At 44.6% G+C, this 15,583-nt stretch overlaps 1 protein-coding gene across 2 annotated transcripts in view; it reads right to left on the reverse strand.

Moving 5' to 3' along the window:
* Positions 1-3,222: 3,222 nt before the first annotated feature.
* The window catches only part of ppp1r16b (protein phosphatase 1, regulatory subunit 16B), a 94,024-nt gene continuing 81,663 nt past the window's right edge, over positions 3,223-15,583 (reverse strand). For both annotated transcript variants that reach the window (XM_069678690.1, XM_069678691.1), the window contains exons 6-11: positions 14,888-15,012; positions 10,185-10,310; positions 10,021-10,096; positions 9,587-9,716; positions 9,014-9,161; positions 3,223-7,807 (exon numbers count right to left, since the gene is read on the reverse strand). In XM_069678690.1, the coding sequence (XP_069534791.1) occupies positions 7,334-7,807; positions 9,014-9,161; positions 9,587-9,716; positions 10,021-10,096; positions 10,185-10,310; positions 14,888-15,012 (1,079 nt within the window). In that variant the 3' untranslated portion in view covers positions 3,223-7,333. The remainder of the gene's footprint in view (positions 7,808-9,013; positions 9,162-9,586; positions 9,717-10,020; positions 10,097-10,184; positions 10,311-14,887; positions 15,013-15,583) is intronic.

Consider the following 15,583-nt stretch of genomic DNA (forward strand, 5'->3'; position numbering starts at 1 on the left):
TTTCCTGGCTGACGGTCGCTTTCCTTTTCAGACTGTTTGCTTCATCTGAGCGTCGAGTTTGTTTCTTCTTCTTTGGATTTTCACTTCTTGTTGAAGTTGTATCTGTAGTCATCCATCTTTTCTTTGTTTGTTCAGCCATAGTAGATTACTGTTTACTCGCAACACTTGCAGAGAGCGGAAAAGCAGCCGCTTAGCTCCGCCTACCCTCTCTGGCAGACCAACCACTGCTGGCTGATGGAAAACGCGTCACTAACTGGGCGCCGCCACAGACACCCAGCCCATAATAATACTATATACTGCAGATGCAAAGGCTTTGATCAGTGGGCCATAGGCTCAGTCACCATGTGTGACCTCATTCAGAGAGAGAGAGAGACTTACAGACATTTATTTACATGGACATCTTTAATGATTGAGTCTAACTACTTTATCCCTCAGCATTAGCTGAAAGTGTCAGTAGCTGCACAAAGTGTCTCATGTCTCAGAGTGAGTAAACTACTTTTATCACTGCTCGGACACACAGACATCGACTCGCTCCTCGAGGTCAAACAGGACACTGAAGCCCTGTGAAGTCCAGTCCATCCTGGGAACCAAGCAGAGGTTCTGACCCACTGATCCATCCCTCCATCTGTCCCCTCTTTTTGTGCGTCTCTTCTATTCGTCTTCTAACAAGCTGGCAGGATGCTCAATAGCTGCAGCCTCTTCACAGGCCCGCTTTCAGTCCTGCCTTCCACCCTTCATTTGCATGCCGTCTTTATTTCATCAGTGCCCTTTCTCTCCGTCCGTCCCTCCATCAGTGTCTAAACAACTCCTGGCACCGGTTCCCTTCCTGCTTTATCCTCCCTGCTCTGCTCCTCAGTGCCTTCCATCAGCACCCCTCCATGTTTGTGTCCAGCATGGCGGTCAGTATGTGCCTGCATGCTCTTCCTGGCACCGGTCCACTTCACCCTTCAGTGAAGAGGACTGAAGGACTGGGACCGGAGCCAGCTGGCATGGACTCAGTGTAGCTAAAGCACAATAGCAAAGCCAGGCCACGCTGAGGAGGTTAATGCAGTCCTGATCATGTGCTTTCACTGCTGTTGTCCTCCTCTCTGTCTATATGCCTTAGACATACTGAGCGTGCACGCAGGGGGCTTCACGAGAAAGGAGGAACGTTTGCTCAAGACACCGTGACACGAGACTGTCACCTGATGTGGATGTTTGTTAATTAGTTCATGTTTGAACTGATGGTTTGTTCTTTATATCCCTGAGCTGAATGTAAGGAGGAAGGGGCTGTTTTATGACTGATAAGCACTGATTCGCTTCTCCATAAAACGGCTTTATCCGAGCCAAAAGGTCACTCCCCTAAAGTCAACAGTAATAAAAGTGAAGGCCGAAGAGACTGAAGCAAACATGCCAGCGTTTCCCACTGATAGGAGCAGGTTCAGCATGTTAAAAAAGAAGGGAAGAAGGGACAAGTCAATCTTACTTCTCCAGAACTGTCTTCTTCACTTGTCTCTGTAACCCACTGTCTCTTGTTTGAGCAAAGACTGCTGGGACTAGCCCAGAGAAAAACATTGACCCTGCTGACCCCGCAGTCAGTGAATGAGAGGAAGAAGTTCAGAGAGAGAGAGGGGACAAAAAAACAACAGAGACTCACTGAAGGAAGCCAGTGATGTCGGGCCAAGACCCTGACAGCTGTGTGGTGAAGGACGGTGCAGCCTCGGCCTGCTTCAGAACAGAGAGGAGCTGTAGAAGTGGGGCAGAGAAGGCAGACGTCTCAGGGGGAAGTAAACCGTTAGTAACCTTCAAACAGCTTGTAAACGTGACCTGCATGCACCGCCGTCACCTGACTTCAGCACTAAAGTGTTTGTTACATTTAGAAGTAAATAATGTTGAAAAACGAGCGACAGAGAAAGTGCTTTGTTTCTCTTCTGTGCCAGTCGCAGCTGCGTCTGACTTTCACATCTACAGATTCATTTCTTATAATCAGCTGGCCTGTGAAATCTCAGCGTTGATGACTTTAAATATGTGATTTGATCCACACGCTATAAGAAAGTGGTACTACATATTAGTTTGTGGACTGCTGCGTTAAAGCCCAGAGTTTGGCATTGTTTTGTTTTAACAAACAGAAGTGACCATATTTGGACGATAGGAGGAAACACATTGCTTCTCCTCCCTCCTCATGGATAGGTCACCTTAGCAGCAACTTGTCAATCACAAGGTAGCCACTTTTTCCACTTTACTTTTAAGGATTATTTAATTTGGCTTTTGCCGTTACTGAGAGACAGTGGACAGAGTTGGAGATGAGGGATGAGAGAGTGAAGGGGACATGCAGAAACAGGCCCAGGGTCAGAGTTGAACCCTGGGGCCGCTGTGACTCTTATACATGGATTGGTGCTCTAACCGCTGCGCTAAACCAACGGCCCTACTTTACTTGAAGTGGGATCATAATTTACTAAAGAAGACTCCAGGCTAGAGACTGAGACCATAAACTCATTAGGAAAATGTTTCTGGAGGTAATGAATCTGTTGAGAAGAAGGCTTCATTTGTCATAGACGTCCATAAGATCTGACTTCTTTCTGCAACCAGGGGAGTCGCCCCCTGCTGGCCATTAGTAAGAATGCAGGTTTAACATTCTTCTGCATTGTTTTCACGTTTCAGACCTTCGTTCTTTGAGAATTTGAGAATGTGTCCATTAACATCAACTTCACTTCTTACCAACGCTTACTGTTGCTAGGTTACAAAAGCTTCTGGTGGCACTTCCTCTTCCCTCGATAGTGACAGTTAAGTCTGTTTTTAATCGCTCTGTGTTCTTGATATTTGCTTTAATTCAGGGTAATTTGTTTTAGAAAAATGGGAGGAAAAGGATTAGTCTCTCCTCCGCCATTGTTGTTGACATCCGACGCCCGGCCCTTTCTTGATTCTGATTGGTCGGTGAGGGAGAACAGACATCGACAAGTGTGGCGCTGTTCCAAAAGTTGAACTACTTTTGAATTGAGAGCGCAGCGACAAAAACAGCTGACGCTGAGGGCATTTTTGCGCTGAGGACTCTGAAAACACTGAACTGCATTGGATTTGTATAGAAAAGCACGTGAAACGCTGTCAGTGGACACGGGCCCTCAGGCAACCAACAGCGCAGAATCGAGAGATATTTAATGTTTCGGGGAATCAGAGAAACGCATCATTTTGTATACAGCTCATTGTAGCTAACAAATCAGGTTTACTAATTCAGAGGAGACCATGTAAAATTCTCAAAATATACAATTTATTCAAAATATGTTAATGCAACCATCAATATATTCCAGTAATTACAAAATCAGTAGTTATCCTTATACAGACAACGAGGCTTGCAGACAAACAAAAGCTTTGATCTGTTACCATGACAACTCCGGGTCCTTACCAACAGGTGCTGTCCCTTTCTGTCTAATACTGACCAGGCTGTGTGTTCAGAACTACAATTAAACATCATTGGATTTCATCAGTAACGAGGCAGAGCTGAAAGTTAATCGATTGCAGCAGCCGGGACGAACATGACCGCCAGTAACATGAATGAATTTCAGCTGTCTCATAACAACATGATGTCACTCACTTACTTGTTAATGCTCGTTAAAAGAAGAAGAAAGCAAAAAAAGGGGAAGTAGCGATCTCTTTGACTCACTCTTGAATTCTACTTCCTCAAATTGAGTTGAAAAAACAAACTTGTTCCTTTGAGAGAGCAACGTTTAAAATAGCTGACCTCTGCAGAAAACTGACCGAAAAAAAAATCAACCGCAGACTCTGGTCACCACAGCAGCACGGGGGGGGGGGGTATTAAGTAAGATGATGACACTTGGATGCACTCGACTTCACTGATAGATTTTTTTTACTGCTGAAGGGGTCTCATAGTTTCTCCTGCAACCAAACGTCTGCTGACACTTCATCATGTGGGTAAATGTCCTCAACGGTTACAACACAGTGTAGATGCAGCTCATGGGAACAGATAAGGGGATACTGATACAGACATATTTACAAACGCACCTGTACAAATAATTGACACTGTACAGTTGATGTTTAGGGGAAAAAGTGGTCGTTGCATTGTGGGTAATCACATGTTTAAAAGAAGCTAAACAGAGAAACTTTCAGATGTCCTTCAGAGTTATTCTTGAAATCATGGAAGACTCTTTGGCACTCACGAGGAGATTTAAGGAGATGTTAGATAAAAGATGTTCGGCTGATTGTCTTTCTTGTTGTCAGTCAGGTGAAGAGACTGATACCACTCCATTATCTGTCAGTTACACATAAAGCTGGTTAGCTTAGCTTAGCAAGAACACTGGAAACAGGGCTAACAGCTAGCCTGGCTCAGTTTAAAGGTCAAAGCAGAAAAAGCTCGAGGCAGGTCAAAGGTTTGGACCCTTAAAGGAACAGAGACATTGCTGATATGAGTAGTTCACAATGTCGTGTTCTTTTCGTGCTCAGTCAGAATATCTGCTGAGGATTAACTTGTTATAAATTAATCTGTACAAAACACAAGCATTTTTTGTCCGGTACATTGAGGCCATGTCCACATGCACACGGGTATTTTTCAAAACGTAGCTTTTTCTCTGTGTTTTGTCCTTTCGTCCACACAGACGCCGTTTTATGTCACTGAAAACGGATCTTTTGTAAAACTCCGGCCAGGGTGAAGACTTTTAGAAACTCTGTTTCCACGGAGACGTGCAGACAGGGTAAACGGCATTTTTGGCTCACGGCGTCAGGCTGTGCGCCGTTATCTCCTTTGTGTGGTGTCCCAGATGAGGCGACATTCCTTGCAGAATGACGGACGTGACATAAACAGTGATGCCTGTAACCTGCTAACAGGACTGTTTACACATGATATGTACAGTTACTCGTCCTCTATGTTGATATATCGTTCCTCAGTGCGACGTTGCACCCCGGCAGGTCGTCTTCCGGCAATAGACTTTTTCTGACGTTTGATTTGCCGCAATTTTCTTTTTCTTCTTTGCATGACGGGGTTATATCGCCGCCTGTTGGTGTGGCGTTCTCATGACGGCGTTTGTGTTGTGTTTTTCTGTTTTAGTTTGGACTGGGATTTTTTTTATAACCGTGCTTGTGTGGACGGGACACGAAGGAGGGAAAAATACCCGTGTACGTGTGGACATGGCCTTAATGTACTGAAGCACCTGCTGAGAAATAGTCCAGTGATGGAAGGTAGATTTTGTGTTCTACTACCAAAACCTACCAAAAGATATGTTTGCTTTTTAACGGTGCGTTCACGTACACAACCGTCTGCGTCATGAACGTAATTGTTCACATACTTGTCTCTGCACTACGCGTCTTACTGGAGTATACCTCTAGAGGGCGCACCAGAGATTGTCTCTGATGTGGATCATTGTGGACTCGGTCTATCAGCTCATCTTCAGAACTTTCTGCTGTTGGTGTCCCTGCTGCTGAGTTGACCCTGTCACATCCAGCCTGCCTCTACACTGCCCCTACCGTACGCGTCAGATGCACGTAAACTTATAAAAACAAGCATCGTCTCAGGATTAAGTATGCAACAAAAAGATTCGATGTCCTGATATAAGTGTGAGAATTTTCTAAGATTCCAGGATTTTTTTGCATGTTTTTAAACTTCAATGGGCAACATGATTACAATGTCGTAAGTCCCAATGTTGTGCAGATTGCATGTGACATATTGCAGTATGTTTGTATAGTAACAAGAAAAAGTATGCAATTTGCTCCTCAGGGTTTGTTAACGTTGGACGGAGCCAGGCTACATGCTAAGCTAACCAGCTGCTGGCTTCAGCTACATAATAAGCATACAGACACGAGAGTGGTATGGTCTCAGGTGACACTCAGCAAGAGAGCAAATAAGCTTATTTTCCAAAAACAGTAACTGAGCGGAGAAACTACTTCCAGTCTTTGTGTTTGGGCTGCAGAGTCTATGTGTGAACTCATGGTGCATTCAGGGACACATGACAAAAAGGTGTTGGCTTGCTACATACCAAATCCACATGTGGATTAATGTTTAAAAAAAACAGAGGCAAGCATAGAGTCTCATACTATACTTACAGTTCATTACATAACATTTACAACTCCTGTTAAAGAGACAAATACAGTGACGGGAAGAAGAAAGAGCCACACAATGGCCACCAGCAAACAAACAAAAGAATACATACACAAATAACAGAGTTATTTGTAGTGACACAGATCAGGACGGCTTGTTTGTGTGATTTAATAACATGTACATGTAGCAGACAGAAACCCTCGCTTCACTTCATCATGTACGTTTGACTCTCGCTGTCAGAAGGTGCTTTGCTGGAAGACGCCCCAGCTCCTCTTTCATTCACACGCTCCACACACCATCCAAATAATAAATACACTCAACTTTAGGAACCAGAATATGTTGGTTTTTTTACACATTACATTATTTCATAAATAAAGAAATGAACAGTAATTCTCAATGTTTGCTTAAATTATCTTAACAGAGAGCACAAACGTGGGTTATGCATAAAACGACCTGTGAGTTCAGGTTTGATACGAGAGGACGGCGAGGTGAAGAATAACTACGAGCTCACGACTACTCTCTCCTGTCGCCTCTCGACGTACAAGTACACTTCCTGAATGTGTTAACACTGTTTATGGCGTTCCTTCCCTTTGCTTATGCTTCACATGAAGAGAGATCGCACGGATCTCTCGTTGCTACTTTTCGCTGTTACTGATATGCAGTAATACAAAACACGTGGACTCTTCTGTGACGGCCTTCCTGTCTGTTTGAAGAGGACACGAATATGGCAGAAAAAAGCAAGCAGAAGATGTGGTGTGACGACGTGTTGGTCCTGCAGAAAATAACCATCCACATGTAGGGTAAAAAAATCTTCACGTCTGAGGGCACAATGTGCACCTCGTACCTTTTTCTCTGCGTCTCTGATTCAAAATTCTTTCCAGGTAAAAGCTTAAAAAAAACTGTCCACACCTTGATTGTTAAAGGTGCAACGACAGCAGGGCCAGAGTAACAGCTTTTGCACTCTTCTTCTTTATCCATTTGGCATGTCTCATAGAGAGACTCCTCATACAAAAAGGGCTTTAATCCGTGAAACGTCTGGAGGGGAAAAGTGGCACTGCTCCATTTCTTTCCTCTTCTCTGCTTCACCTGAAACACGCCTGTGTTTGGGGATCGGGTCACATGGCAGGGAGGTAAGAGGAGACGATTCTTCAGCTTCTTCGGGCCGATCATCCCTCCTGGAGAAGTTTAAAGGAGGGGACGAAAAGGAACATTTAAAGATAGGAACGCTCCCTCTTTCCTTCCTTCCTTCCTTCCTTCCCTCCTCTCTGTGCAGACACTTCGTGTTCCGTCATCAGTCACACGACCAGAGCGCTACGACACGCAGCAGCAGGTCCGCGTCTTCGGCGGCTCCTCCTCTAAAGGTTGTTTCAGTTTGAGCAGGGGCGGGTCGCCGCTGGCCGGCGTGTAGTAAACTGCGCTGCCATTGGAGGACACCAGCGGCATGCGGGGGTCATCAGAGTGGATTTTGGCATCTGTGAAGGAGTCCATGGAGCCGTTACCTAAGTGACCGTTGAACAAAGGGTGATTCAACAGCTTGGCGGCGGCCCTCTGTTTCTTGAGCTCCGACAGAGTCTGAGCGCGCTCCCTCGGCGAGGCCTCCTCTTGGGTGGGCTGGGTGGAGACGACCCCAGACCTCTCAGACGACGGCGTGTTGCCATTGGGGGGTGTTTGAGGCGGCGCGGACGTGGTGGTGGAGATGAGGCCGTTCTGTTTGCTGTTTCCATCTTTGAGGATGGTGGGCATCTTGGGCTTGTCCGGCAGCTCCACAGCTACGACCGGTTTGACCTGCAGGACATCAATAGAGATGACTTTAATCCCTATAGACGGTTTCTCTTTTGGATGATTAAATACACGGAGGCCAGAGTCTGTACGAGGGAGATTGGATGTGTTTGATCTGGTGCCAGAGCTATCAGCTTATAGAATAAGAGATGTAAAGCCTTTTTCTGCTGCTATTAGAGAAAATCATTGTAATCCAGAGGTTCTGAACCTTTACTAAACCTGCCTTAATACACCTCCACTTCAGATCATGTTCCTTTCATTTCTATTCAAGCCTTTCATATTCACTTGATAATTGCCTCAATCTGCTGCAGTCTGTGTGGAAGCTTCATCGTGCTGCTAACAAAGCTGACTCTATAAGAGCAGCTTCTTCCTGTCAGGAGAGAAACTTTCAGTCTGCTCTACGTGCTGATCTTTTGCTTTTACTGTTGGTGTGAGATTCAAGTGAACTTTTTCCTCATTGTGATTTTCTTCCTGTGGAGATGAGATCTGTCTGACTGACACACCTACAGCACAATCTGACATTTAGACTTCCTGTGATGTGTGGGAGAGATGATTAAAGGCCTGATATTAAACGCCTTTCTACCTGTGCTAAAAATAGCTCAGTCGTGTCAGGTCTCACATCTCGCAGGTTTTGTGCAGAAAGTTAAAGACAACAGCATCAAAGGAGGATGAGCGCACAGATGTAACGTACAGGCGATCTACATCGACTGAAGCAGCACTGAGAACAGAGATGCTGAATGCAGGGGAACTCACAATACGATGATATCGCAATACAGCGATTCTGCCATGATTGATATACTGCAAGACAATTAAATAATGACACATCACGACGTCTGAGTAACTGAAGAACAAGTGCAGAATCTTTTTATGTTTTAGCTGCAGTTTGGTGTCACGAATAACAACTTTGGATTTGAAAAGTCTTTTAACTTCTCGTCGCCGCTGTCTGATGTCATCCCGCTGCCTTCTTCTTCAGCCAGTTCATTTCAGTTCACGTTACCTTCATTCATGTCCTAGGCACCACTGCGAGCAGTCATGAGGTAGTGATGCAGTGAGTCAGAATCTGTTCAGAGCGCCATCAGTTTGTAAATTAAAATACTTTGCACCAGCCTGTCGATAACTGTACTGCACTCGTCAGGACGACGATATGTTGCCGTGTCGATATTTTGTCCCACTTAGAACCACGAATAAGAAATAAATAACCTTCAGACTCACATTTACCACCTGGCTGTTCTCCTGATCGGACTCTTTCTCCTTCTCGTCCTCCTCCTCCCTCCCTCCCCTCCACACGATGGCCTCCGTCTCGTACTCTTTACGGCACAGGTTGTGTCTGTCGGACAGGCTGGCTCGCCGCACCACTTTTCTGAAGACACAGGACACAGAAGTTTAGTGCAAGAAAGAAACATGCAGGCGAATCTGAACAAAGCATTTTCAAGGCTTATAAAATTCTTTACGACGCTCGTTTCAGGAAGGTTACACTGGTTACGTTTCACATATTAAGGCGAAGGGAGGCTGAACTGCTCGTCTTAGATAAGATAAGATCATCTTCATTGATCCCCAGGGGGACATCCGGGTGTTGCAGCAGCACAAAGACAGAATAGCAGGTCAGTAAATATAAAAATAAGAATATTTTTAACACATTTACAAAAACATTTAACATTCAGTTAGATTTCAGGGACGTTATCGACACTGCACATTTTATCTGACTTCATGTACTCCCCTCCTCCGTCTCCTCTGTGAAGAGAACGTGTAGTAGCAGCAGTAACACCAGCAGGTGTCAGCACTCACCCACGACTCCCAGCGCTGGACGTCCGCCTGCACAGCGAGGTCTTGTGTTTGAGCTGTGACTTCATGATGATGTCGTGCTTGTGTTTCAGGTCCAGCAGGATGGCTCTGAACTCCTCGTCCTCGCACAGATCTGAAAACGAGAAGGATGAAGGGCAGGAAATGTCAGCTCCTTTCAAAATAAAACGTGTTTGTTGTGCTTTGATGCTCTTGAAACCTGGAATGCCAAATTTACTGACACTTAAGGCACGGAGAGGGTTTACATCACGGGTTTGTTCTGATTAAATGCTGATTTAAATCTGGCTCAGGTTCATCTCAAAGTTGGACAGAACAAGATGGAAATGAGTTCCTGCTGGGATTAGACGTGTTGTTGTCTTTACCTCCCACCAGGTGTATTGATAAGTGTGAGAGTGAAGAGTGTCGAGGTGTTAATATACCGATGGGGGTCTCCTCCAGGAAGGTCTTGGCATTGAGACTGGCTCCATGAGACACCAGCAGCTCTGCTACATGCATCTGAAACAACAACAGCAAATTATGTTAATGCTTCGGAAACCTGCGTGTGCTCTTATCTGCTTCCTGTTTCCTGTTATGTTTGCCTTACCTGGCCCCAGCAGGCTGCAGCGTGGAGCGGCTGCCATCCATCTGAATCTCTCAGGTCCATGCGAGCCCCCCCCTCCAGCAGCAGCTCTGCGGCCTGCACGTAGCCGTTCGCTGCCGTGATGTGGAGCTGCAAGGGCAGAGCAGGGACGAGGATTACATTTGTCCGGTGCCGGGGATTTGTTACAGATACACTCAAAAAAGATGCAAAAGGTTTCAGGTGGATTTCAAAATAAGGCCTCAATTTAAAGAAACCAAATAAAGCTGTTAATGTAAGACATCGTGCTACACCTGCAGAAACTCCTGACGTAGTTTGGGTGTGTCACCCTACACCTTCATTTACTCGTGTTTTGCTATGCCTGCACAGTTTGTACAGGGCACCGCATTAACAATTAAAGATGATCCTGCCAGCCTGAGATAATCCGCTCTGCAGGTCACAGACTCACCTGCACTGTGTCAGGAAACAATTACACCAGGAGCTATCAAGCGTGAATCACTGCGCAGCTTTTTAAACCTGTCGATTCTATCAGGACGTTAACTCCAGTCTTAACGTCTTCACTGTTCGTGCACAAAGACCATACATGGTATGAAAAGCAACACTTCCTTCACAGCTGTCCTAATGGGCCTTGTGTTGAACCCTGGTGTGGACAGACTTTAGGTAAGTATGTTTCCAATTAAAGAGGACATGAACTTTTGTTTTTAAAGCCTCCTTTCAGAGTAAATGTAAGTCTGACTGCGCGGGATGGGGAGAACGACTGAATGTGAAAAAGCTGTGCCTCGCCCTTTTTGGTGCTGCAGGAAATTGTATCCTAAATCAAGTCAGTGTATTTAAGAGTTATTCAGACATTTTCCTCAACACAGCGTCATGAGCGTCATGGTGGCACTGGAAGAAGTCAGGGCTTCACTGATGTCGTTGTTGAGGTGTTTCCATCTGGACCTCGGGCCGGGCTGCCGGGCTGCCAGCATCACAAACACCAAACCCTACACATCCACACAGTGTGCATTGTGTCTCTGTGTTTGAGTAATTCAGTTTCCTCTCACACTATCACCGGCAGCCTCTCTGCGATGTGCCCTGCCTCCTGCCCAAAAGCATGCTGGGATAATCTCCCTCTGCCTTATCCAGGTTTTGGCTAACAGTCTGAAGACGTGACCTGTGGGTGAACTGCAAATGTTAACCTGCCTAGGTGTGCTGGTGTGGGCGTTCGGGCCTGTGTGTGTGTGTTAGCCCTGTGGGGGGGTGATGGACTTATTGGATTTACCCAGCTGTGACTGAAGAGATACGCATGTTTAAAAGATGGATGATCTGACTTACCCAGAAACCATTGTGCTTCCTTTGTGACTGACGGATTTGGATTATTGTTTTAACCACTTTAAATGTCTTTTTAATCTTTCCTTTTTTAATTTATATTTTCATTGTTTCAGGCTACACGTCCTGTTTGTTTCTAATGCATATGTAGAGCACTTCAAAGTGTAATGCAGCCAAGCTTGAGTCAGTATGAAACATGTTGTGTTCTTACCGGTGAAAAACCTCCATCGATGTTTTTTTCTTGTTAAATTATTGCAAAAAGTGGACTGACGACTTTTTAGCTTTTTTTTTAGACTTTAAAGAAAATCATGAAGATGTTCATGTAAATAAATGTCTGTAAGTCTCTCTCTCTCTCTGAATGAGGTAACACATGGTGACTGAGCCTATGGCCCACTGATGGAAGCCTTTGCATCTGCAGTATATAGTATTATTATGGGCTGGGTGTCTGTGGCGGCGCCCAGTTAGTGACGCGTTTTCCATCAGCCAGCAGTGGTTGGTCTGCCAGAGAGGGTAGGCGGAGCTAAGCGGCTGCTTTTCCGCTCTCTGCAAGTGTTGCAAGTAAACAGTAATCTACTATGGCTGAACAAACAAAGAAAAGATGGATGACTACAGATACAACTTCAACAAGAAGTGAAAATCCAAAGAAGAAGAAACAAACTCGACGCTCAGATGAAGCAAACAGTCTGAAAAGGAAAGCGACCGTCAGCCAGGAAAATCAAGAGTTACAACCGGAGCCGACCGTGGACGTCACACATGCAGCACTGTCTGGATATCTGGGAAGTGTGCTCCTGCAGTTACCGGTTATCACCACAGGTGGCGCCAAAGAGAACGAGACTGAGATCTTTGAGATTAAAACTTTAAGACAATAAAATTAATTGTGAATTTGTTATTTTTAGCTCAATAGAGGAAAAAGAATCAAGGAAAGAACGTCTCTTCTGGAAAGGCTTTTTACTGCATTTGCAGAGGAGTACTTTGACCCCCCCCCCCCCCCCTCAGAGCAGCAGCATCATCACACTCTTTCTTTTTTTTGTTTTTACTTCTTATTATTTTTACTGTTTCTGATGTACATGTGTAATTTTCTTAGCACCTTGATCTGTTGTACTTCCCGTCTCCCTCTTGAGGTGATTGATCACTTGTTTTGTTTGCATCACAGTTTGATCAACAACCACCCGAGATGAAAAATCTGCACATCACAAAGTGGAACACAGACTGCATCTGAGCAGAAAACAAAAGAGTAGCCTTACATAACTTCCTACCAGTTCCAGGTCTCTTTGTCGTCTCCCTGCCAGCAGTTTTAATAAGGCATGCTCCAGTTTGCTTCATCATGCTCGAATAGAGATTAACAGGACGCGTAAGGCAGAGGGACAAGCAGCTCAATCAGACAATCTGTGGTAAGACTTTAGAGCTTAACAGGGTTATTTTGGGCTACTACATGTAATGTCCCCTGGCTATTTTCATCCGGTGATCTGTCACTGTGTTTCCTCAGCGTCGCTAAACCCCTGATACGTAATAAAGACTTCATTGAGGCGTCTGAAGTGATGCGCTGATGTGCCCTGCTTGACTTCTAAAGAGTCAGTGCCCTGACCTCATGAACACAACATATTCAGTGATCGCTGTATTCATGGCTCTGCCCTAATAATACTATTAAATGACTCATTACGTAGCAGAAGCAAAATCAATGGTTTCCATATGATCCAAACTCTCGGGCTCTTTCTGACAAACATGAGGCCTGAAGCTCTGCTCCAAACAAAGGACCTGATAGACGCATTAATATTAAACACACACTGTTTACCCATTAATCATGTTTGGGATGTGGACTGCAGGAGCTCAGGGTACACCTTGTATTGATTCATTATCCGTCTGGAAACAGAATCAACAGGGCAGGCTAACAAGCACTGAGAGAGAGTCTGACACTGCTACATGATCTAATCTGTCAAAGCCCACAGCCCCCAGGCCGTCTCTGAAAGGTGCACAGGTGCACAGGTGCACAGGTGCACGTCCATGTTCAGTTAAAGAGTTTATTTTGTCTGTTTCTCTGACACTCAGCTAAGCGTTGCTTATTTCTCATAATAAACAGACTTTCTGTTTTGGTAGTCATTATTTTATGAATCATCCCCTTTAAAAATGAAAATGAAAATTAGATTTTAGGTTCATTTCAAATCTCACTGTGCAGCCGTTTGTGTTCAGATGTGAGTTTATTCTTGGTCACTGTTTTTCCTGAATGCAAGTCAGGTCGAATGTTTTTATTTAAAGGCTGTTTTTGTCTTTATTTAGAGCCATGGTTCTCAACTGATGGGTCGGGACCCAAAAGTGGGTCATTTTTCTTGACTATTATACTGTTGTGTTTTGTGATGTTGACATACGGTGATATTTCCGGGTCCAGAAGGCGCCATCTTTCTTTAAAGAAATACGAGTGGTTGAGAAATGTCAGATCTGGGTTGTGATTTGTTATTAAGGAGGAGGAGGAGGGGCCTGAGGAGAGACCAGCTGGAAGTGTGGATGACCTGCAGCAAACGGCCGTGGGTCGGGGTTACACTCCGTACAGCACAGTGCGTACTTATGTTTCACCACAGGATTATTCCAATCTATCCTCTAATCGTTTCTGAGGTATGACCACAACAGTGAACTGATCACTTTAATATCTACAGCGCATTATGAAATCATACATCTGATTAGCCTGTAAGAAGATCACGATGCAACTCTAAGTGCCTGATAAGCTGTCAAGGTTTCACAGCCTCATTACGGTGTAACTTTAATCATGCAGTCTTTTGAATACTTACAAATCATTTCCTTTCCTCCTCTCGTGGCACATGACGATGGTTTATATCTGATAAAGAGTTGTTTCTTCCTGACAGATTCTGCTGGCTTGGAGGCGGCAATGATGGAGCAACGAAGCTGCATTTTTATCCCTGTGGTTTTTTACTGATGCAAGTTTACGATCAGTGATGTCATTCATGCATCAGCGCACATAACTGCGTAAATCTAAGTCAACACAGGCTGCTGCTTTAATACGCTCTGAAATTAACACAATCGCTCTCTGATCGGATCTGAAACTTCATCCACGTTTAGTCTCAACATCCAACACTGTAACAATACATATATATGTATGTCTGAAAATGTGAAACAGCATAACACCCCCTCTTTAAATGATCTACACCCACACTAAGTCCTGCAGTGTGTTTAACAGTAAAATCCATCATTTTTAAAGGAGACTTTTATTTTGAAGGGTCTGCAGAAAGGGGTGAATAGTGCATACTGTTTACACGCAATGCAAACTCAAACTTGATGTTTCTTTACATCCTGGGCCTTAGAGACGACAGATTCAGACGCCGCTGCATCTTTCTGCAGTTGAAATCATTTTTAAAGAAAAGTTTAATCAGCACTAAAACACAGAATCTTACCAGCGTTGCTCCCTGAGAGTCCTGCTGGTTGACCTCCTCTCCCTGCCTCAGCAGCTCCTGAATGTCTCCCAGCATCCTCCGCTCCGTCGACGCCCGTGTCTCGTTGATCATCTCTTGAGTGATGCCTGTCAATCAAATGCACACGCAGAACCACAGTGTTTATCATAAGGGAGTCAGTTTTATATTTGTGAATGTCTCAGAGAGACAGCTTCATTTTTTTGATTGACAGTAACATATTTGTTAATGTGACACTTTTCTTGAGGTAACCGTTTCCCCAAAGCTCCTCAGCACGTCGGACAATTTCTAGAGGAGCAGAATGAAGTGCGTTTTAATGAGGCGGCTGCAGAGCAACTTTTTTATGTTAAAGTACAAATGAGCCGACGGCCCAAAATTAGAAATCAGTAATTAATAACAAACTAAAATAAATAAAGAAGTGAAAATGATGTGAATGGTTGTATGAAAAAAATGACTTCACATCATTATTTTAATGTTTTTTAACATCTGCAAACCATTGGGGAGATCAATTTGGATCTTTAATATTTAACAGGCGATTTGTCGCTCTGTGGGCGAGCAGGAGTCTTCGTGCACGTCCGCGCTGACGTCCTGCCCTCTCTTGGCCGACACTTTTGTAGTGTTTGGCTCGGCTGAAGCTCAGGTGATTCTGTCTGTCACAACCACTCTACATTCCTCCGTTAA

Source organism: Semicossyphus pulcher, unplaced genomic scaffold (assembly GCF_022749685.1).
Source record: "Semicossyphus pulcher isolate SPU_LCO1_2020_fin unplaced genomic scaffold, fSemPul1.0.p SCAF_3, whole genome shotgun sequence".
Lineage (NCBI taxonomy): Eukaryota > Metazoa > Chordata > Actinopteri > Labriformes > Labridae > Semicossyphus > Semicossyphus pulcher.